The 24,439-nt window shown below is 47.3% G+C and overlaps 1 protein-coding gene across 7 annotated transcripts in view; it reads right to left on the bottom strand.

The window, feature by feature from the left end:
• Window positions 1–24,439, bottom strand: part of LOC310775021 (lysine-specific demethylase 4C-like) — a gene marked incomplete at its 5' end in the record, with an annotated part of 45,218 nt that overhangs the window by 2,646 nt on the left and 18,133 nt on the right. For 3 of the 7 annotated variants that reach the window (XM_083635096.1, XM_083635098.1, XM_083635099.1), the window contains 9 exons: window positions 1,706–1,825; window positions 5,988–6,158; window positions 6,755–6,949; window positions 15,536–15,644; window positions 15,803–15,858; window positions 16,840–16,916; window positions 22,133–22,367; window positions 22,592–22,779; window positions 24,323–24,434. In XM_083635096.1, coding sequence (XP_083491222.1) covers window positions 1,706–1,825; window positions 5,988–6,158; window positions 6,755–6,949; window positions 15,536–15,644; window positions 15,803–15,858; window positions 16,840–16,916; window positions 22,133–22,367; window positions 22,592–22,779; window positions 24,323–24,434 — 1,263 coding nt within the window. Of the gene's footprint in view, window positions 1–1,705; window positions 1,826–5,987; window positions 6,159–6,754; window positions 6,950–15,535; window positions 15,645–15,802; window positions 15,859–16,839; window positions 16,917–22,132; window positions 22,368–22,591; window positions 22,780–24,322; window positions 24,435–24,439 lie in introns of those variants that run through there. The other 4 variants (XM_083635097.1, XM_083635100.1, XM_083635101.1 and 1 more) reach the window with 4 other exon arrangements.

Genomic DNA, 24,439 nt, shown 5'->3' with positions numbered 1-24,439 from the left:
GTGACCTTGACCTTTGACCTTTGTCCACGAAAATCTAATCAGTTCATCCTTGAGTTCAAGTGGACGTTTGAGCCATATTTGCAGGCATTCCGCCAAGACGTTCCCAAGATATCGCGTTAATGAACATCAGACGTACGGACAACCCGAAAATATAATGCCTCCGGCCACAGCTATCGCCGGCAGAGGCGTAAAAAAATAAAACAAAAACAGTCTGACTCATTTCATACCTCCCACCTTGACAATGGAAAGTTCCCGTTGTGAGGTGCTGAGTCCAGCCAGTTGTGCGGTGCTGAGTCCAGCCAGTTGTGCGGTGCTGAGTCCAGCCCAGTTGTGCGGTGCTGAGTCCAGCCCAGTTGTGCGGTGCTGAGTCCAGCCCAGTTGTGCAGCGCTGAGTCCAGCCCGTTGTGTGGTGCTGAGTCCAGCCAGTTGTGTGGTGCTGAGTCCAGCCAGTTGTGCGGTGCTGAGTCCAGCCCAGTTGTGTGGTGCTGAGTCCAGCCCAGTTGTGCGGTGCTGAGTCCAGCCCAGTTGTGAGGTGCTGAGTCCAGCCCAGTTGTGAGGTGCTGAGTCCAGCCCAGTTGTGCGGTGCTGAGTCCAGCCCAGTTGTGAGGTGCTGAGTCCAGCCCAGTTGTGAGGTGCTGAGTCCAGCCCAGTTGTGTGGTGCTGAGTCCAGCCCAGTTGTGCGGTGCTGAGTCCAGCCCAGTTGTGCGGTGCTGAGTCCAGCCAGTTGTGCGGTGCTGAGTCCAGCCCAGTTGTGCGGTGCTGAGTCCAGCCCAGTTGTGAGGTGCTGAGTCCAGCCCAGTTGTGAGGTGCTGAGTCCAGCCCAGTTGTGCGGTGCTGAGTCCAGCCCAGTTGTGAGGTGCTGAGTCCAGCCCAGTTGTGAGGTGCTGAGTCCAGCCCAGTTGTGTGGTGCTGAGTCCAGCCCAGTTGTGCGGTGCTGAGTCCAGCCCAGTTGTGCGGTGCTGAGTCCAGCCAGTTGTGCGGTGCTGAGTCCAGCCCAGTTGTGCGGTGCTGAGTCCAGCCCAGTTGTGAGGTGCTGAGTCCAGCCCAGTTGTGAGGTGCTGAGTCCAGCCCAGTTGTGCGGTGCTGAGTCCAGCCCAGTTGTGAGGTGCTGAGTCCAGCCCAGTTGTGAGGTGCTGAGTCCAGCCCAGTTGTGCGGTGCTGCTGAGTCCAGCCCAGTTGTGCGGTGCTGAGTCCAGCCCAGTTGTAAAACCTGACCCACCTCAAGGCAGAGTGTGTGCGTCACAGATGCATGTGTGCATAACTAATGGTTGACGCCACGCTCAGCTAAATCAAACTTTCAGTGGATGCGGCCTGACTGACTCTTGGCTTGGTGAATATTTCAGTGAGTTTGAATAATGCAGATTGTCACCTCCTTCTCATCCCCCCCATTTTTCGCTCTATCTCGCTCTCTCCATCCCTCGTTTCGCTCCCCTGCTCATCTGCTTCCGCTCCGCCTATCTCAACAGCTTTTGCTCTCCATCTATCCATCTTTTCACCCCCCCCATCTCACTTCCACCCCTCTTATTCTCGCTCTGCCTCTCTCTATAGTATAGATTGAGTCTATACATAGACCTGGAGGACCTGACCACGTCAACAGAGTCATGATGACTCATTGTTGACGGAGTTTAACACGCTTATTGCTGTATTTCTCTTTGCCGGGTCTGTCATGCCGTTATGTGTGTACAGGATGTGAGCGAGTGTGTACCTGGTACATATAGGAGACGTTGGATCCCAGGTATTTGGCTCCGTAGAACAGCCCATCAGGCCACTTGACTTGAACGGCCTCCCCAACTTCAGGAGGACCCAAGTTCACACAGTCTCTGCTCTGCAAATACAAGGAAAAAAAACATTTGGTCATTGTACGTCAGCGTGTGTGTGCGTGTCAAAATGTCCTCAGAGACCGAGAAATGAGGAAAAACGTCCAACAGTTCGCCTGCCTTGATGTGGAAAAGGAGTGATTTTAGGTTTGGGGTTAGTGTTGGAATCAAGTTAATGCTATGGTTTGACGAGGCTCCGCCCTTTTCTCCCACCGTTGCAAAAACAGTGGGGAGGATTTGAGCGGCTTAGCCACGAAACAGAGCTGAAAAACAAACTGGCTACAGTGAGTGACATGGCACTTCTGCTCCAAACAGTGACATGGCACTTCTGTTCCAAACGCTTCAGATTCACCTCCACTTTAAACAGCTTGCTTGTCACGTGACGCATTGTATTACAAGACTAGTGTGCTGTATCTTCAGATGAATGCATAAGTAACTGTTTTCAGATTAGCAAACATAAGACAGACTGTCGTAAGTAAAGATTGGTCACAGATTGTATGATTAAGTTATTCTTTATTGTCTGTGTGGGGAAAACCATCCTCTGCATTTGACCCATCCTCTACTAGGAACCTTCCTAGAACTAGGAGCAGTGCGCAGCTGCAGTGCAGCGCCCGGGGACCAACTCCTGTTCGATTGGCAGTGCCTTATTGGGTCAGGGGCATGTTAGGGTATTAACCCTAACATACATGTCTTTGATGGTGGAAGGAAACCCACAGGAACACGGGGAGAACGTGTAAACTCCTCAAAGAAAGGACCTGGGACAGAACATGTAAACTCCTCAAAGAAAGGACCTGGGACAGACCATGTAAACTCCTCACAGAAAGGACCTGGGACAGAACATGTAAACTCCTCACAGAAAGGACCTGGGACAGAACATGTAAACTCCTCACAGAAAGGACCTGGGACAGAACATGTAAACTCCTCACAGAAAGGACCTGGGACAGACCATGTAAACTCCTCACAGAAAGGACCTGGGACAGAACATGTAAACTCCTCACAGAAAGGACCTGGGACAGAACATGTAAACTCCTCACAGAAAGGACCTGGGACAGAACATGTAAACTCCTCACAGAAAGGACCTGGGACAGACCATGTAAACTCCTCACAGAAAGGACCTGGGACAGAACATGTAAACTCCTCACAGAAAGGACCTGGGACAGAACGTGTAAACTCCTCACAGAAAGGACCTGGGACAGAACGTGTAAACTCCTCACAGAAAGGACCTGGGACAGAACGTGTAAACTCCTTACAGAAAGGACCTGGGACAGAAAATGTAAACTCCTCACAGAAAGGACCTGGGACAGAACGTGTAAACTCCTCACAGAAAGGACCTGGGACAGAACATGTAAACTCCTCACAGAAAGGACCTGGGACAGAACATGTAAACTCCTTACAGAAAGGACCTGGGACAGAAAATGTAAACTCCTCACAGAAAGGACCTGGGACAGAAAATGTAAACTCCTCACAGAAAGGACCTGGGACAGAACGTGTAAACTCCTCACAGAAAGGACCTGGGACAGAACGTGTAAACTCCTCACAGAAAGGACCTGGGACAGACCATGTAAACTCCTCACAGAAAGGACCTGGGACAGAACATGTAAACTCCTCACAGAAAGGACCTGGGACAGAACATGTAAACTCCTCACAGAAAGGACCTGGGACAGAACATGTAAACTCCTCACAGAAAGGACCTGGGACAGAACGTGTAAACTCCTCACAGAAAGGACCTGGGACAGAACGTGTAAAATCCTCACAGAAAGGACCTGGGACAGAACGTGTAAACTCCTCACAGAAAGGACCTGGGACAGAACGTGTAAACTCCTCACAGAAAGGACCTGGGACAGAACATGTAAACTCCTCACAGAAAGGACCTGGGACAGAACATGTAAAATCCTCACAGAAAGGACCTGGGACAGAACGTGTAAACTCCTCACAGAAAGGACCTGGGACAGAACGTGTAAACTCCTCACAGAAAGGACCTGGGACAGAACGTGTAAACTCCTCACAGAAAGGACCTGGGACAGAACATGTAAAATCCTCACAGAAAGGACCTGGGACAGAACGTGTAAACTCCTCACAGAAAGGACCTGGGACAGAACGTGTAAACTCCTCACAGAAAGGACCTGGGACAGAACATGTAAACTCCTCACAGAAAGGACCTGGGACAGAACATGTAAACTCTTCACAGAAAGGACCTGGGACAGAACGTGTAAACTCCTCACAGAAAGAACCTGGGAGAGAACATGTAAACTCCTCACAGAAAGGACTTGGGACAGACCGGGGTTCTTGTCTATTCAGTGGCTCATTTCGCCTGGTAAGTAGAATACATAACTTGATTGCTAAATGTTTCTGTCCCTTGTGACTATTCATGACCGTATCGCCTCAGCCCCAGCATATCCTATCTGTTCTGCTCTGTCTCCTCTTCCCCTGCTCTCTTCCTACCTCTCTCCCTCCCCACCTCCTCCCTTTCCCTGCTCTCTCCTCCCCCTTTCCCCACTTCGCTCTATCATATGATTGTTCAATCATGTTGTTATTATTATTACTACTATAATTGTTATTTTTGCGTCAGCTAGATTTAGCTAGACATATTCTCTGTGAAGCCCTCTGAGACAACCTTGTGAATTAGGGCTATACAAATAAACTTGACTTGACTTGAACCTTCTTGCTGTGAGGCAACAGTGCTAACCAGAGGCAGAGATGAGGCTGTGAGAACGACCAATCCGCAAGCTAGCAGTCTTTCTCAGGCGCTGCATTCTAGCGGGCTTTTTGAAAGCATCATGCCCCAGACTCCCATTGGTCAAAGTGCTTACGAGACTTGGGAATACAGCAACACGAGCCTGGAGGGAGACATTTAGTGGTCAGGGCTGAGGTTAGGCTTGGGGTAAAGGATTGCGTGCAAATTGATGGAATGTCCTCATTAGTACAGTAACAAAAACAAGTGTGCGGCTACGTTTATCACCGCTACTTCTCTTAAAACCACGTTAGCCTCACTGAGGGAGGTCTGGGGATTATGCTCATCACAAATGCATCAATTTCAACCCATCAACAATGGTCATGATGTCAGTCATTATTCCCAGCTACCATGACGACCGCTGTAAGCACGACCACCTTTTAGAAAACTCTTTTAGAAAACACATTTGAGAAAACGGCAGTTTTCTGGTCATTCTGTTTTCATTTGAATGGAAGCTTCCTCCATCTGAGAGGGCTTTAACCTCATTAGAACACGGCTCTCTCGAATACTCGATTCTGATTGGTCAATCAACAAGATTCACCGGTCATTATTTCTCGACAACCGACCGCTGCTCTGCCACACCTGGATTAATCAGTTGATAAGAGCATTTTGTCTGCAGACACTACTAATTAGGCCAACCAGTTGCAGCTGTGGTGTATTGTGTGCCAATTACGAATGAAACCGCTTTGTCGTTGAAAACGCTATTAAAAAATCTATTTGAATAATTATTTTTGTCAGATTATTGAATGATTTAGTTGTAGGCCGTGTTCTAAGCGGGATAATGGATAGTGAGCCGGTGATTACTGGAAATAATGACCTTCAGGTGAATGATTAAGCCCTCCGCTGCGCGTCGGGCTCAATCATTCACCTGTCGGTCATTATTTCGCCAGTAATCACCGGCTCACTATCCATTATCCCTTACTTATACAACAGTTAGTTCCGGCCGGGCAATTTGATTGGACAAGGGGGATCCTACCAGTGCAGATATTTCATGATAATGCACTGGCGCTTCACTGTGTGTAGATCACTCCGCTTCACAGCTGCCCTAATCAACAAAATGCTTCACAGCTGTAGAGTAGACAGTAGTAAAGTAGACAGCCTGCAGTTAATTAGGCTGATTAGCCTACATTTTCGGCAAAGCAGAAAGCTGAGGGAACTATTTTTGTTGGCGGAGGAATAAATAGAGAAATCATATATTTTCTCAGCTTTTTGTCATTTTTTTAATCAGCTTTGTTTAATAGAACTGTTGTGTAAAAGCAATATCACACTCGAGGTCATGCTGTTGTTGTCTAATATCGGCACTGCTGTGATTATCTTCGGCACGAGGCCGCAAATCACAGCAGTGCCGATATTAGCCAACAACAGCACTCCCTCTCGTGCGATATTGCTTATATATGACCTCGTCGATTTGGGAGGTGTCTAACCAAACAGATCCTCACCACTATATCCTCGGGGTAGGTGTCGTTGGAGAAGGAGCCGTCGTCAAACATGACCTCGTAGAAGGTCTGGGAGGTGATCTGGGTGACCTTGGAGCTGTAGTAGCGCAGGTTCTTGTGTTTGGAGATCACCGTCTGGCCCAGTGCGATGGATGCCTGGCACGCCCGCTGCTTCTGGTACACACAGAGCGCAGGGCACAGCTTAGACTGGAGACAACGCAGTATAGCATCGCAATATGTGACGGCCACTAGAATTTGCATTTTATGGCTATGAAGAACCCAAGAATGACTATTCTTAAATGCAAATAAATTCCTTGAAAGAGATATTTCCGCTTTTTCCAGTAGTCCACAGAAGAACGCTAATACATGCGCATGCATTACTGTATATCTTATCTATCTTATCTATCATATGAAAATGGAGGACATGATCAATATATTTCCTCACACCAAAGCTCAAATCATCCAAAAGATAAAGAAGTCCTGCATACACACACGAGTCACGGCTCCACCATTTACTTTACTGTTCAGTGTGTTCCCTGTATTTTCATACATGGAACCAACCAACCTGTCCACTTCTACTCCACTGTCTACTGTATAAGATTAACACAACTACAATAGAACACAATTATCCTAAACAATCATTTACTAAGTACAAATGAAAGTTTGATAGTTTGCTAAAATGCCGACAACACACATCCGTGTCCATTCCTTCCACCTTAGCACGACTCGGTTCGTAACAGCACGTATGAAGCACCTGCCCTACAACTTACAGCTGAGGAGCTCCGTGATTGGTGTCTGTGGCAGGTGATTGACACGACATACGGCCAATCATCAGGCTCCATGGTCACCCCGGCAGCGTGGGCACAGGTGACGTGAAAGGAGGTGGGACAGCGGCCGCACGAGCACTGGATGCAAGCGCCCGCCTGCCGCTTCCCCGCGCAGCGCTTACGACAATAGATGCACTTCTGTGAACACATGGGAACACAGAGGAGACATTCAGAACCAGAACACTGGACCCACCACGGCTTGCATTCACCCAGGTCAGAGTCAGGGTTTTGCATCACACCTTCTTCAACATCAAATCCAAGGAGGACTTATCAGGCCCAATTCCTTCAAATTCAAGGACCCAACACGGCATAGTTTGAGACAGGATCAAGGTTCATTGCTAAAACACTGAGAATCTTTATAATGAGAACAAGCAGGCTTTACAGAAGCTCACAGACAACAATGAAAAAGTAAGAGGGGAGACACACGTAGACAGCGGAGCGGAGCCTATTTACTAACATTAAGCAAAAAAAAAAAAATCAAAAGAACTTCAATTTCTATTCTTGCACAAAATATATACAAGACCTTGAATTTTGTCACAAATTCACAAACTTTCAAGGATTTCAAGGACCCGTGGGAACCCTGCAGAGTGTCACAAGTGGGGATCTTTTGGTCACAAGTCATCTGCCTTCCCTCCCATCTTTGCTGTCGCTCTACACTGCTACTATATTACTATATTGTTGTTATTATTATTATTACCACTAGTCGCCGAGTGCCTTGTTTACTTGACTTCATTCATTACATCGCCTTTGGAATGACGTAAACTCACGAGTCACCTTGAATATGACCTCAAGAAAAACACCAGCAATCCACGACAAAAGGCCAGAAAGTGAATCATGGTTGGGCTGTGCCACGATGGACCTCATACATCGTTTCACAACATGACGTGCTCCAAAACAGTCATATCTGTGAAATCTGTTCAGCGCACTGTTATTGGATACAGTGGTGTAAACAATGTGTGGAACCAGGCGAGTGAAATGAGAGGGTGAGGGAGAGAGAGAGAGAGAGAAAAGAGAGAGACCGAGAAAGAGAGGGGGAGCGAGAGAGAGAGAGAGAGAGAGAGACAGAGAAAGAGAGGGGGAGCAAGAGAGCGAGAGAGAGAGAGAGAGCAGCTTTAGCAGTCAACAAGAACATGTCATTTCACCGCTACAATACAAGGGAACCCTCAAATAAAAATACGGACCAATCAGATGACATCATTTGAGGTTTCCGCAACAAACCAGCAGTGCAATGTCTATGTTGTGGTGTTTTTCTCCCCCCCTTCTTGGGGTCACCGAGTAGTAGACAACTGGGTGGGTCTAACACACACACACACACACACACACACACACACACACACGACACACACACACAGGCGAGCACACATGCATAAACCAACTCGCGCCTGCGTTACTGAGCCTAGCCCTTGGTTTTCTGCACCAAACAGCCCATCAAGTCCATTTCCTCCACTGTGGCATCTCCCCGCGCTTCCTCCTCGCCTCCCACAAATCCTCCGCTCTCCCACTAAGAGGAAAAGATGACGACATCCCGCCATTATAACCCTACTCGCTCCCTACCCTGCTCCCTCATCTCACTCCATCTCCCCCCGAATAAAACAACCATCTACTCCTCTCTCTCTCTCTCTCTCTCTACCCCCCTTCTCTCCTACAGTAACTCCACTGCCGGTTCACATCTCTTTTAAGTTCATTTATTCATTCATCTCACTCCAGCAAATCCACATTAATCTATCCATTATGTGGCGACAGATAAAAGGCCTATATTTAGAGAAGGTCCCTGGAGAAGGAGCCTCCGCGCAGTAAGTTAGCTGGAGTGGGAATTAGCTGGTTTGTAAATATGCATTCCGGGCCTGATGAAATGTGAGCTGTCAAAACACTTGTCATATCAGAGCCAGGTAACTACATGATGTGTATAGAAAGCTAGAATATTGAAAGGGCCTTAAAGGCTTCTAATTCCCAAGTATATAAACTGTATAATAGCGAGTACTCGTGACAGCCCGAGGTGGAATATGACAGTATTTATAAGTCTATTATCCTCGTCAGCTAAAGCGCTCAAATCAACAGCCTTTGTGTGCCTTTCTTTGAACAATCAATAGCTGATCTAATGAAACCTTTTCACGGCAGGATCGCCAAGTAGAAGAGCGACACATTAAAAAGAACTCCAAAAGTAAACACAAGATATATACACTTAGTATGCACACTAAACATACTGGAAATGTTGTGAGCACAAGTTGCACCGTATAAAATGAAAGAATTGCACAGTATCGTATAGTATACAACAATAGTACAGTATACAGTAATAAATAGCATGATCTAACCTGAGTTACATAAGCCACTTCTTAACATGCAGTGGAATCCGGATTATATAACCAGCTCCTAGCCGGTTGGCCTGCATGTTAAAAAACAATTAGCCGGCTTATGCGCACACTGCATAGTGCAAAGTAGCTAGCAGCAATAATAGGTGGTAATAGTGATGATGATGATAATAATAATAATAATAATAATGATAATAATAATAATAATAATAATAATAATAATAATAATAGCAGTAGTACATTATGCCGTGCTATTGGGTATTGAAAAGTCTAACTGCTGTAGGGACATAGGACTAGCGGTAGCGCTCCTTCTTAGATGGTGGGTGTATCAGTCTGTCACTGAAGGAGCTGCCATTTTGCGTCTCAAAGCAGAGTAAACACAGGTGCAACCAATAACATTAATGGTGTTTTCCCAACTTCCATTCCATTTAGGTGTTCCAGTGTCGGGGGCCCTCGTTGATGTTATTGTATACACCTGTGTTTACCCTAACCTGACGCTGCCAGATGGACGGTATAGCTCCACATAGGTTTCACTAAACCAGTCGATCTGGGTTTGAAGTCACCAGACCCGCTGACGGAGGCGGGCACTTTGTCCAAGCTACTTGGCAGGTGATTGGATGACCCATCTGTCTATCACCGCTGGTGGGTGTTAACTTCAACCAATCAGATCGCGGAAGGTGCCTGTGGATGATCTCCGTGGTATTCATTGATTGAGTCCTCGCGGTCGTAAAGTCACCTTCGAAGCATTTAGTTAGATTATAACGAACTAGTTGTGTGGCTTAGCCTTCCCAAATGTTGAGGGTCGTTTTTTAGAATTTAATACATAGAATTGGGAACATTACATTCAATTTCATTCAGACTGCCTGTCACTTCCGCGATGTTGACGAGTGAAAAGAACTACAAAGACCATGTACCCACTACTTGCCCAGACGAGCCTGCCCGCCTACGGCCGCCGCTGATTCGTCGGCCCGGCATGGCTCGACCAATCATCTTAAACTGCCTGTGCGGGTCCAGACCGTCACGGAGAACCAAATGAAATGTGAGTTCACGTGACGGGCGGTTTACCAGGCTATGTTTACCCTGCCTTGAGAAACAAAGGGGTTAAAGGGTCTATTAGAAAACAGCATTAATTAAATCAAATCCCCCACACCATGTTTGGCTTGGTGTGGAGGTCGCTGTGTACTCTGTACGCTCACAAAGGTTCTCTTTTCTTCCTGCAGGAGGTGCTGTGTACTGTGTACTCTCATAATAGTTCTCTTTTCTTCCTGCAGGAGGTGCTGTGTACTGTGTACTCTCATAATAGTTCTCTTTTCTTCCTGCAGGAGGTGCTGTGTACTGTGTACTCTCATAATAGTTCTCTTTTCTTCCTGCAGGAGGTGCTGTGTACTGTGTACTCTCATAATAGTTCTCTTTTCTTCCTGCAGGAGGTGCTGTGTACTGTGTACTCTCATAATAGTTCTCTTTTCTTCCTGCAGGAGGTGCTGTGTACTGTGTACTCTCATAATAGTTCTCTTTTCTTCCTGCAGGAGGTGCTGTGTACTGTGTACTCTCATAATAGTTCTCTTTTCTTCCTGCAGGAGGTGCTGTGTACTGTGTACTCTCATAATAGTTCTCTTTTCTTCCTGCAGGAGGTGCTGTGTACTGTGTACTCTCATAATAGTTCTCTTTTCTTCCTGCAGGAGGTGCTGTGTACTGTGTACTCTCATAATAGTTCTCTTTTCTTCCTGCAGGAGGTGCTGTGTACTGTGTACTCTCATAATAGTTCTCTTTTCTTCCTGCAGGAGGTGCTGTGTACTGTGTACTCTCATAATAGTTCTCTTTTCTTCCTGCAGGAGGTGCTGTGTACTGTGTACTCTCATAATAGTTCTCTTTTCTTCCTGCAGGAGGTGCTGTGTACTGTGTACTCTCATAATAGTTCTCTTTTCTTCCTGCAGGAGGTGCTGTGTACTGTGTACTCTCATAATAGTTCTCTTTTCTTCCTGCCAGGCAGCCTGAAAAGGCAACGTGATCGCTGGGGGAAATGAAAGAATGTTTCAGTCAGCATGGCTGATAAGCTGATAAGCAGAATGATATGTCGTCTCCAACGTTCAGCCTTTCTTTCTATGAATGGACCATCCATTGCTCTGTGCCTCTTCAGTGGCTTTTCACTCTGTGTCTCACTTTGTCCTGCTGACTAACTTGGCCTAGATTTCACAAAGCCTCTCCCAGACCTCCTCCATTATGGACACTGACTGTCTGCTCCATCTATTCAGGCCAGGATGACAAGATTGTGACTGGCATGCAACTTAAAGCTCAATTATGCTCAACATTAAATAGGCACAGCGACGGAGCCTTCTGTCTGTACTCTGCGTTCATCTCCTCCTCCATATTTTGTACACGTATTCTGAAAGCTTACGGATACGGACGAAATGGAGCAGTTCCACATACCGTACATACGGTACACACTCACACTTTTGACTCTCTACTGCCCACTAGTGGATGTATTGCTTAACATGATGCTAACGTGAAGGGGGGATGGAAATATGTGGGCAGTGACGGTTACAACGTTGGAAACGGACGTATTCACTTTCGTACGTGAATGGAGCATAAATGAGCCTTTCCACTGTGTGCGTGCATCTGTGTGCGCGTACAGTATCTGTGTTTGAGCACATGTATAGGAGTGTTTATGCGCATTTGTTGGTGAAAAACAACAATTTGTACAACAGTTTGAGATTATACTGATGTGTGAAAATGTTAATGTAGCTTTATGTTTCAGTGTGTGTGTGTGTGTGTGTGTGTGTGTGTAACCCACTTTCATCACGCCCGTGCCATCTCTGGGGTGTATTTGGGTGCCTGTGTTGAGCCATGCGTTAAGAACATTCCCACAGTAAATTATGGATGTGGATGTGTGTATGTATGTGTGTGTGTGTGTGTGTATGTATGTGTGTGTGTGTGTGTGTGTGTGTGTGTGTGTGTGTTAGTAAATTATGAATGTGCTGGGCTGCTGCAGGGGCAATGGGTCCAGTGCGAACGGTGAAGCACGTGGCTCACTGACTGAACAAACTGATGAACGTGTGGACAAAAGACAGAAGCACGTGGCTCACTGACTGAACAAACTGATGAACGTGTGGACAAAAGACAGAAGCACGTGGCTCACTGACTGAACAAACTGATGAACGTGTGGACAAAAGACAGAAGCACGTGGCTCACTGACTGAACACACTGATGTAGGCCTGGACAAAAGACAGAAGCACATGGCTCACTGACTGAACACACTGATGTACGTGTGGACAAAAGACAGAAGCACATGGCTCACTGACTGAACACACTGATGTACGTGTGGACAAAAGACAGAAGCACATGGCTCACTGACTGAACAAACTGATGTAGGTGTGGACAAAAGACAGAAGCACGTGGCTCACTGACTGAACACACTGATGTAGGTGTGGACAAAAGACAGAAGCACATGGCTCACTCACTGAACAAACTGATGTAGGTGTGGACAAAAGACAGAAGCATATGGCTCACTGACTGAACACACTGATGTACGTGTGGACAAAAGACAGAAGCACATGGCTCACTGACTGAACAAACTGATGTAGGCCTGGACAAAAGACAGAAGCACATGGCTCACTGACTGAACACACTGATGTACGTGTGGACAAAAGACAGAAGCACATGGCTCACTGACTGAACAAACTGATGTAGGTGTGGACAAAAGACAGAAGCACGTGGCTCACTGACTGAACACACTGATGAAGGCCTGGACAAAATACAGAAGGAGAAAGGTGGATACCACTGCCACCCACAGTCTCACTCATCTCCCACTATTCAACCAACAATCCATAGAACATGGGAGAACAGGAACATGTTTCAATGTCACTCATGAAACCCACACAGTCTGCTATAGTTAGTGGGATTGGAAATTATAACTTCTTTGCAGGTATGTGTGAAGGGCACTTCTGCTAGAATTGATCATGAACTAAGGCACTGGACTATTTAAAAAAATGTACTAAGTTGTGTCGGTATTATAATTAGTGAGATATTGGCAGCAGACATGATAGACGTAGATTTATTGTCATGCAGGGCTGGTAAATAGATTCCCAGTACATCTTCCACAGTTCCTCACTCAATTGTGATATCGAGATGGACTTGTGTGAGATTTTCAAAGTTTCCGTTTCATAGACTTAGCTAATAATAAGAACAAGAATCCAGAGGACTGTATTTAATCTGCAGTGCCATAGTACAAGAAAGAAGAAAGAAATAGAAAGAAAGAAAGAAAGAAAGAAAGAAAGAAAGAAAGAAAGAAAGAATATACTCCTTAAAATAATCATAGAAAATGGACCATAAAGAGCAGGCCAACATCAGGGCAATGTCAACCCTGTTTAAAAAAAAGCTCAACATGCACCCTGGCTTTTGCAGTGCGCACTACTATTTGCATTGTGCTCAGGTTTTGGCTGGTTTCTGGGGGAAATGGGAAGTGACTTTGTGGTTTATCCAAATGAGCTTTACTTCAATGTGCTGCGAGTAGATATGAACCATATCCCTGCAAAGTCCCTGTGGGTACTTGTCATTGTGTCCACAAAGTTAGTGTCGCTGGAGCAGCTCGAAAGATTTGACACGCACTTTCCAATACACACAGGCTGCTTTAGTTCAGGGTGAGCAACCATGTAGGAAGCTAGCTGGGCTGTTAGAGAGAGCAGCTCCATCACGGAGGTTCTACAGAGAAACCATGTAGGAAGCTAGCTGGGCTGTTAGAGAGAGCAGCTCCATCACGGAGGTTATACAGAGAAACCATGTAGGAAGCTAGCTGGGCTGTTAGAGAGAGCAGCTCCATCACGGAGGTTCTACAGAGAAACCATGTAGGAAGCTAGCTGGGCTGTTAGAGAGAGCAGCTCCATCACGGAGGTTATACAGAGAAACCATGTAGGAAGCTAGCTGGGCTGTTAGAGAGAGCAGCTCCATCACGGAGGTTATACAGAGAAACCATGTAGGAAGCTAGCTGGGCTGTTAGAGAGAGCAGCTCCATCACGGAGGTTCTACAGAGAAACCATGTAGGAAGCTAGCTGGGCTGTTAGAGAGAGCAGCTCCATCACGGAGGTTCTACAGAGAAACCATGTAGGAAGCTAGCTGGGCTGTTAGAGAGAGCAGCTCCATCACGGAGGTTCTACAGAGAAACCATGTAGGAAGCTAGCTGGGCTGTTAGAGAGAGCAGCTCCATCACGGAGGTTATACAGAGAAACCATGTAGGAAGCTAGCTGGGCTGTTAGAGAGAGCAGCTCCATCACGGAGGTTCTACAGAGAAACCATGTAGGAAGCTAGCTGGGCTGTTAGAGAGAGCAGCTCCATCACGGAGGTTCTACAGAGAAACCATGTAGGAAGCTAGCTGGGCTGTTAGAGAGAGCAGCTCCATCACGGAGGTTCTACAGAGAAACCATGTAGGAAGCTAGCTGGGCTGTTAGAGAGAGCAGCTCCATCACGGAGGTTCTACAGAGAAACCATGTAGGAAGCTAGCTGGGCTGTTAGAGAGAGCAGCTCCATCACGGAGGTTCTACAGAGAAACCATGTAGGAAGCTAGCTGGGCTGTTAGAGAGAGCAGCTCCATCACGGAGGTTCTACAGAGAAACCATGTAGGAAGCTAGCTGGGCTGTTAGAGAGAGCAGCTCCATCACAGAGGTTATACAGAGAAAGCCTCTCTAACACCTACACCACATCGACAGTAACGTACAGCAAATATACGAAGGCAAAGGACTCGTTTATTCCTAGATTTAGAGGAGGATCTATGCACATAATCACAGTTCAAGATGAAACTGTCCACAGATCATACCTGGATGAGCAGTGATGTGAAACCTATTTTTGGGTGATTTTATTTCTTTAAAATAGTCCCATCCCGTGACACTTATACTTTTAGCACTGAGAGAGAAATGGGATCTGGATACAAAAGGTTGCAGTGTTGTATCTCTGCCATCCGGTCTGGAGCTCAGACGCACCTCTCTCTGACGCCCTGCTTTCTGCTGAGCAGCACAGAGCTAACTATAGTGGGCAATGTGTCAGGTCTACTGAGACACACTGTGGCTCTTTCATTAAGCAAACACACACATACGCACGCACGCGCGCGCACACACACACACGCGCGCACACACGCGCGCACACACACACACACACACACCAGCCCCCTCGCACAAACCCTGCTCCCACACACCAGTGGTTCATTATCTAGCTTTGATTGTGGGCATGTTCGTCTCACATTGTTAATTAGAACGGTGAACACTTCATTAATTAGACTGAGCCAGTCCTCAAGGACCTGGGGAATTCCAGCACTGCATGTGTGTGTGTGTGTGCACGTGTGTGTGTACGTGTGTGTGTGTGTACGTGTGTGTGCACGTGTGTGTGTGTGTGTGTGTGTGTGTGTGTGCGCGCGCGTGTGAGTCCTCACCAGTTTGTATCGCTGCATGGGGATCCTGCTGGTGTCAATGGGACTCCTCTTGGCTTCATCGCTGAACCTCGCCTCTGGCAGAGCTACTGCACACATCACGTGGGCCCACCTACGCGCGCACACACACACACACACACACACACACACACACACACACACACACACACAGATCAACGCATAAACATGATTTGAGGACACAAAGACTATTCATTCTTACGAGATCACAAATGAATAAGCGCAGTTAATCATATAACAGAAGCGTCTTACTTGTCGTCGGTGGTTTTCTTCAGAGCGCCTCCTCTGAGGTTACACAGACAGCATTCCTGAGAAAGACAGGTAGAGAGAAACATCAGACCTCACATCCATCCCACAGTATCCTCTGAGAGGTGCTATACATAGCAACATCCATATATCATGATGGCATGTATTTTGAGACAGACGTATCATTTTGCAGAATAGATTGGCAGCCTCTACCGGCCTCTACGTTGCATTTGACATGGTGTGGCCCCCCCCCGGGCTGCATGTCGTGGGAAGTCTGCTGGATCGTTTTACAGTACAAAGGCAGATTTGCTTGGAGGGTCGTTTGTTCTTCCAGCGCAAACTGAGCTACAATTTCTCACAATAGCAGTGGAAGGATCAAATCGCTTCCGACATGTCCGACACCACGCAGCAGCGCCGGCATGAGATAGAGGCTCCCCCCATTGTCTCGACAGTGCTCTCATTTGCTTATGATAATTATATCAAGATATCGCAATTCATTTGAGAATATTATTCATTAGAAATATCGCACGCTCATTCCCTAGCTTCACGCATGCGGAGTCGAGCAAAATGGCCTTATTATAGCACGGCGAGATGTTGAAAGATGCGAGACATTAGCCTCTTTTCTTTGGGTGGGTTGGATGTAGTGGAAGAGAAAGTGTGTTTTAAACAAGCAGCTACGGGGGGGCCTTTCATTTTGTGTCGATCGTAGCGGCGCCTGTGGACAAAAGCGGTACTGTTGTTCGCCCCGGGAACGGAAACTGCATTTCTTTGAACACGGAGGCTCCGAGTTTCACGTGGACGTAACACACGATGGTCTCATTCGCTGATGTAGGTAAGATGTGAGGCATCGTTATTACATTTCATTATTTCATAACCAGTTAAAAGTTCCTCGTAGCTGCTCTAACGTAAACAAGGTATTTCTGTCTGCGGCATAAACCATCTTCTATCTAGCTAGCTAGCATATGCTTGCTAAGATAACATATAACAAACTTAAAGGTCAAAGTATGAGTCCACACAAGCGAGGCACCGATTGGTCGACTTACCGCTGTGAAGCTTCCTTCCGTACAACGATCACAAGACCACTGCTCACTGACGTCTTCTGCGGCGACACCATAGCAACCTGGAGGAGGGAGGAAGAAGGCACGGAAATGAAGGGCAAAGATATAAATCTATGGAAACATTTAATTCTGCGCTCGGCGAGGAATCGCACAGACTCAGTGACCGCTCACAGATTGAGCCAATAGGTTAGAATGAGAAAGGGAGAGAAATAAATGAGCGAAATCCAAACTTGTCTGATATTGATCAAACGGCTGGCACGGCGTCAATGAACCACTCGCGCAAAACAGCCGTCTTGATTCCCTCTTCGATTGGAAAGAACAGATTTAAAAAGACAAGAAAAGTCTACAAACACAAATGCGGTCTCGCACACGTGCACACGCAACCACATCTCCATTGTCCTTCGCACGGGTTGTTACACAGACAGGTCTGTGCCATGCAGAGCAGGTTGTTACACAGACAGGTCTGTGTCATGCAGAGCGGGTTGTTACACAGACAGGTCTGTGTCATGCAGAGCAGGTTGTTACACAGACAGGTCTGTGTCATGCAGAGCGGGTTGTTACACAGACAGGTCTGTGCCATGCAGAGCAGGTTGTTACACAGACAGGTCTGTGTCATGCAGAGCAGGTTGTTACACAGACAGGTCTGTGCCATGCAGAGCGGGTTGTTACACAGACAGGTCTGTGCCATGCAGAGGGGGTTGTTACACAGACAGGTCTGCGCCATGCAGAGGGGTTGTTACACAGACAGGTCTGTGCCATGCAGAGTGGGTTGTTACACAGACAGGTCTGTGTCATGCAGAGTGGGTTGTTACACAGACAGGTCTGTGTCATGCAGAGCGGGTTGTTACACAGACAGGTCTGTGCCATGCAGAGCGGGTTGTTACACAGACAGGTCTGTGCCATGCAGAGCGGGTTGTTACACAGACAGGTCTGTGTCATGCAGAGCGGGTTGTTACACAGACAGGTCTGTGTCATGCAGAGCGGGTTGTTACACAGACAGGTCTGTGCCATGCAGAGCGGGTTGTTACACAGACAGGTCTGTGCCATGCAGAGTGGGTTGTTACACAGACAGGTCTGTGCCATGCAGAGCGGGTTGTTACACAGACAGGTCTGTGTCATGCAGAGCAGGTTGTTAGACAGACAGGTCTGTGCCATGCAGAGCAGGTTGTTACACAGACAGGTCTGTGCCATGCAGAGCAGGTTGTTACACAGACAGGTCTGTGCCATGCAGAGCGGCGCAGAATGTTGCCGACTGTGTGGAAATGGAGATCTCTGCGGTGTGTCTGTGTGTGCGTGTACTTGTGTAAGGAAACGTTAGGTGTGGTTAGGCAAGACATGGAGACGTTAAGGGCAGCTGAGGTACGTCTGTGTGTGTTTGTGTAGAAGTCTCTTAAGTGTGTGTTTGTGTGTCTGTGTGTCTGTGTCTGTGTCTGTATCTGTGTCTGTGTGTGTGTGTGTGTGTGTGTGTGTGTGTGTGTGTGTGTGTGTGTGTGTGTGTGTGTGTGTGTGTGTGTGTTTGTGTGTACATGAGTGCGTTCATGTATTAACGGAGTGCTTTGTGTCACTGGCTAGGCACAGGCTTGCACTGGCGTGACATCACGCTTTCGTCTCAGACACAAATGCAGCAAGAACCTTTGCAACTTCCGACGACATGGCTGACAGACACCCCCCTGACAGACACCCCCCCCCAAAAAAAAACACAATGACACTGGCTTGAAAAACAACAGCGGCTCTGTTTAACGGTTGTTGTTTGGTTAAGTTGTGGTCCGTGTCCTCGGTGTGTTTAACGGTTGTTGTTTGGTTTAGTTGTGGTCCGTGTCCTCGGTGTGTTTAACTGTTGTTGTTTGGTTTAGTTGTGGTCCGTGTCCTCGGTGGATGAAGAACAACACAAACGTTTTAAAGCAGGAAGTGCCGGTGGCCTCTAGGAGAAAAACGACCCCAAGATTCAAAAGCAAAAGACAAATGTGATTCTTTTCAGAGTTGGCAGCTAGTTAGAATCCACGGGCTGGAGGCTTTTAGACACATAAGCTGGGTGAATTTGTCTTTGTAACAAACACTTTAAGTCTGTGTGTGTCTTTTCTCCTTACCCGCAATCCATCACCAGAGCAAACGGAACCAAAAAAAAAACGACGCTCACCTCTTTGCTTTCCCCCCCGAGTTCAAATAATGCTACAGACATCAGGCCATATTTATCGCCGCCGGCTCTCAAAGCTAAACTTGTGGCTTTTACATCAGTGTTACTTGATATGCGTACACTTGATCTCCTACAGCCTCCCACACACACAGACACACAGACACACACACACACAGACACACAGGCATGAGAATGCATTTCACATATATCCACACAAAAGTGAAGCATGCATAACCCTAGGCCTCATACTGAAAAGTACAACTTTTCTTCCCCTTCTAATTTTCTGTTTTCTCCACAATTGTACTTGGCCAATTCCCCCCGTTCGTTGCTCCACCCCCTCTGCCTATCTGGGGAGAGCTGTAGACTAGCACATGCTTCCTCCGACACGTGCAGTCACCAGCCACTTCTTTTCACTGTCAGGACGTGGGGGGATCACACCTTTCCTCCCAGTTCACCTCCGCCCAAACAGGCGCACTGACCGACCAGAGGAGGCACTAGTGCAGCGAGCAGGAGATATACCACTAATCTGGCTCCCCACCCGCAGACACGGCCAATTGTGCCTGTATGGATGGCCAACCAAGGCGGAAGTAACGCGGGGGGCTTGAACCTGTGGCCCTCGTGTTGGTAGGCAGGGAATCTACTGCTACACTACCCGGATGCCCTATATACTCTAAAGTAGGGATGCACCGATCGATCGGCACGTGACCGGAAATGGCCGATTTTCACGTGATCGGCCTCGATCGGTGATCTGCGCCGGTCACTCTAAATAGCCGATTCTGTGAGCCGATTTTCACATGACGTGCGCGCACCCCAAAGCACCGAGACAGGCACCCAGCCACCATACCACACATGCCAGCATACCTTCCTCGTTGTGGATTTTTTTCACCGTCAGTGAAGTAGACAAATCTCGCAGTTTGTCACACATGCAAGTCGAAAATAAGCCGTGGAGACAGAGATGCGGCCGAGTCCCGCTCGGCTGGAGTCAAGTCTGAGCGGCTCGCTTCACCTCACTGGCCCCCCTCTCTCTGCTCTCTCTACCCGGGAAGCAGTGCTGCTGCACCCGGCCACAGTGCACAGCCGACTTGACGAGGTGAACGCGAGCATTGTGTCCACCATTCTCCGACCTGCCTTTTCCATTCCACATCAGCGCTGGTGCCTCAGCCTGTCAGTCATGTTGTAACGTAGATACAGGAGAGACTATTTGTTTCGTATTGCAAATAGAACGACGGACATAATAATAAAAATGCATCGGACTCACAAGTGTGCAAGGATTTCTGTGCGTGACGATATTTTTTCGGATGGCAGATAAAAATACGCATACCAAACTTCGGACTGTGTGTAAACTCCGCCTGATATTCAGACTGAAGATCGTTACTGTAACTCATAAACTCATTTCCCCTCTACTCAAGAGGACTGGTCTGGAGCCAGGCTATAAACTCCTTGTCCATGGATCATTTTGATGTTCTGTTGCACCTGTTTTCTTTTGGAAAAGTAAATGCATGATAGCTGTGGGATATAGGCTATTGGATTTAATTTAATTGTTGTATTCATTGTATTTGCACAAAAAAGCTCTGTCCAGTAGCCTAACCTGGAACACTTTTATTTTGAGATGTGTTTGAGTGAGATGGTCCTACTTCATGCAAATGATAAGATAAGATAAGATTATTTGGATCCCCATTAGATGTAAGAATTGTTCTATGAATCTTAATTTTTAAACAAAGTTACAAAAACGTTTGTGTAAGCTGTCAATTGTTGTTTTTAGGAAAAAAAATCGGAATTGGCAAAAATCGGTATCGGCAAGTCAGACTATTCAAAAATCGGAAATCGGAATCGGCCAAGAAAATGGCAATCGGTGCATCCCTACTCTAAAGCAGGTGTTCTCAAACTTTGCAATCTGAAACTCTTCCGGGGCCCACCCAACGAAATAGTTTTTTTTTTTCCAATTTGAAATAGTTTTCCCTGGCCAAAATGTACCCTATGTTTGGAGTGTTATTTACCCCCCTTCCCGACAACCTAGCATATTATTCTTGGTACCAATGGCTGCCTTAGGTCTTCTAGTTTCGTCTGATAACAAGCTCTCCACGGTAGCTTTGAAAATGACCCTGCTACAGCCATTTGATTGCCCGCGAAAATCGGTAGTGTTTGCAGACCACTCGCGGCCCACCTGCAGTACCTCCACGGCCCACAGTTTGGGAATCACTGCTCTAAAGTAAAACATGAGTTGAGAACAAAAATGGTGGCGAGAAATTGGGGGGGAATTGTGTGTGTGTGTGTGCGTGAGTGTGCGCGTGTGTGTCTGCTCGTGCCTGTGTGTGTGTGTGTGTGCGCGTATGCGTATGCGTGCGCACACAGACTGAGTGGAGTGAGGACTTGAGATATTGGCAAAATGTGTGTGGGTTGGGGAAGAGATCTAGGGCTGTTAAAAAGTGTGTGAGAGGGATTGAGAAAATGTGCTGTGCATTTGTGTGTGTGTATCTGTGTGTTTTGTGTGTGTGTGTGTGTGTGTGCGCGCGTGTGTGTAACTGAGAGGCTCCAGGGTTTTCAGAGTGTGTGTGAGGGCTTGTGGCATTGGCTTGGGGCTGTTGGACAGGAAGCATGTGTGGTGAAGACAGAGGATTCACCCTCATTCAGCTGACGAGGGAAATAAAAGAGTCCAAACCACAGAGAGAAGGAGAGAGGGGGGGAGGGGGATGCAGAGGAGGGGAGGTGGAAAATTAAAGGGGAAGGAGTCAGGACTTAAACCCACTGAACTTGTTGCAGTGACATCAGAGAGACGAGCGCAGAATGGAGACGCACACAATGTGGCATGGCTTGGTAGGTGGGCCGTATTGTCAGAGTGAGCGGAAGCACCGGCACTACAGAAACAGGTTGCTTGAAAAAGAACTATAAAAAGGTTACAGGCAATAGAGGTGGACACACACTTTTGTTTTTTGATAAAGTCCCCGGATTTCTAACCAATTGTACTTTGCCCATTCCCCCCGATGTCCCGGTTGTTGCTCCACCCCCTCTGCCGATATGGGGAGAGTTGGAGACTAGCACAAACCTCCTCCGATACGTGCTTCTTTTCACCTGACAGCGAGAAGCTTCACCGGTAGGACGTAGCACACATACACACACACAAACACTTCCCATGTGGGTACATACTTGCGTGGACTTGGAGGCAGCAGCCCTGGCAGCGGAGCAGAGGGGAGGCACCGTCTTCCTGCAGCAGAGGGTTGGTGGGGGTAGGAGGGCAGTTCTGCTCCCGGAAGGAGAAGCAGATCTCTGGGACCAGCGGCTTGGTCCTCCTCAGACCTCCACCGGGCCGAGGGGGGCCCTCCGGAGGAGAGGAGACTTGGGACGGGACAGGGGGCTTACTGTCCTCTGCCTTGTCTTCAGTCTGTGGGAGGGAAAAAAACAAATATTTTATTTAGATTTTTGTCTTTGGTATTATTTTGGTCAGTCAGATGCCTCAATCTTCATCTATGTGGCTGAGAGATATGGCGATATTTAAAGTGTGAGTGTGAGAAAGAGAGATTCTGTGTCATTCTGTGCTTGCAAAGTGACACCTGCTTGTATGCATTCATGGAAGTGTAAAGCCACACACGTGTGAGTCCCCTTTACCTGATGGTAGGGCCTGAAGAGTGTGCAGACAGCGCAGTACGGCTGCATGGTGGCTGCGTTGGCATTGTACTCCCTCTCTGCCGTGAAGTAGCCCCTCCTGCTCTGCCACAGGGAGAGGAGGGGCTTAGCCCACGCCTCCACTTCCTGCTGCTCCTCCTCCTCCTCCGCCAGGCTTGCCTCAGGGGGTTCTAAGTAAAGAGGGAATAAAGCCTTAAAAGCTTGCAGACACTTTTTTCTTTATCAAGTTATTTTTTTGTTTTTATTATTAATAATAAGCTATTCTTTTATTTATTATTATTATACTGTATTTTATACTCTGCCGATCTGGGGAGAGTTGTAGACTAGCACCATGCTTCCTCCGATACATGTCGCCAGCCGCTTCTTTTAGACTGACAGAGAGGAGTTTCACGGGCGGGGCATAGCGTGTGGCACACTTATTCCCCCCAGTTCCCCTCCGCCCTGAACAGGTGCCCCGACTGACCAGAGGAGGCACTACTAGCGCAATGGCGGCTTCCCACCCGCAGACACGGCCAATTGTGCCTGTATGGACACCCGACCAAGCGGGAGGTTAAGACGGGGCCTCGAACCTGCGACCCTCGTGTCGGTAGGCAGGGAATCTACACTACCCCAGGCCTGGTTGTTTGTTAATATAATATGCCTATTCTGAATCTGAGGCACAAATGTGACCTGAATATCAAGCACACAGTGTCCATCATTCTCAGTGTAGTTCTAACAGACTTGCAGCTAAATCAGATTTAATCCATCCAAGGTGGGGACACTTTCTCCAGCGAGTTGAAAAAACACCCTTCTGAATGAATAGGGGCCTGTCTGTTTACAAAATTGCCCCCAAATGATTAAGGGCTCTCGTCGTCATGAAATGGGTTTCTTGCAGCCATGAACGGTCATTTCATGGTGATTTCTTACTCCGGAACTACTAAAATGGCTGCTGAATAATTCCTCCCTCGCCACAGCCAAGGAGATGATGAGTGTGACTGTGTGTGTGTGTGTACGTGCATTAGCAGTTAGTTAATTGAGACACCGTGAAACCATGAAAACAGATAGAAGATCTATCACTCCCTCATTTCGCTGTGGTAGACCTGAGACTTAAATCAATTTGGTACGTTTATGAGTGCATTGACGTCAGAGGAATCATTTAGGGGGAGAATAAAATGTGAAAAATTGAGAGGGGAAGAGGGGACAGCAGAGTTGAATGGTTCAATGGTTATGTGATTATTTTTTTTCCGGGTAAACAGAAATGTTACCTGACACTCAATATTTCAAATTTCGCAATTAACAGATATAAAGATAGCAATTAGCATCAATTATACTCCTTATGTGGTTTACTTTCCTGCCAGCAACCTTATTTATAAGTAGGTGTCACATTTTTTTTTAAATGGTGGAAATTGCATTTTGGACTACAACTTGCTCAAAATGTTTATTGTGATGCACACAAAGCCAACAGAAGTCAGAGGATCGTGGTTCTTGGCCTGGTGCCACCCACGACTCACCGCCAACCACAATGGGAAATCTCTATGGGTTTTTATTGAAATGTGCATGCCTCTAGGCTAACAGTGTGTGTGTGTGTGTGTGTGTGTGTGTGTGTGTGTGTGTGTGTGTTGTCTTTGAAGGCAAAATCTTGGCAATACATTCTCATTGCATGCGTGTGTGTGTGTGTGTGTGTGTGTGTGTGTGTGTGTGTGTGTGTGTGCGTGTGTATTTGAATGCACTCGCCATCATCACTGGCAGCCTGTTGCTTGACAGCAGTGGGCACGGCCCTGGCAGTAGGCTTCCTCAGCGGGTGACGCCAGCTCTTACTGGTCCTCTTCACTGACAGCGCTGGGTACTGGC

Source organism: Poromitra crassiceps (assembly GCF_964638095.1).
Source record: "Poromitra crassiceps genome assembly, chromosome: 4".
Classification (NCBI taxonomy): domain Eukaryota; kingdom Metazoa; phylum Chordata; class Actinopteri; order Beryciformes; family Melamphaidae; genus Poromitra; species Poromitra crassiceps.
The sequence above is the reverse complement of the archived record's forward strand: the minus strand, read 5'-3'. Positions and strand labels throughout refer to the sequence as shown.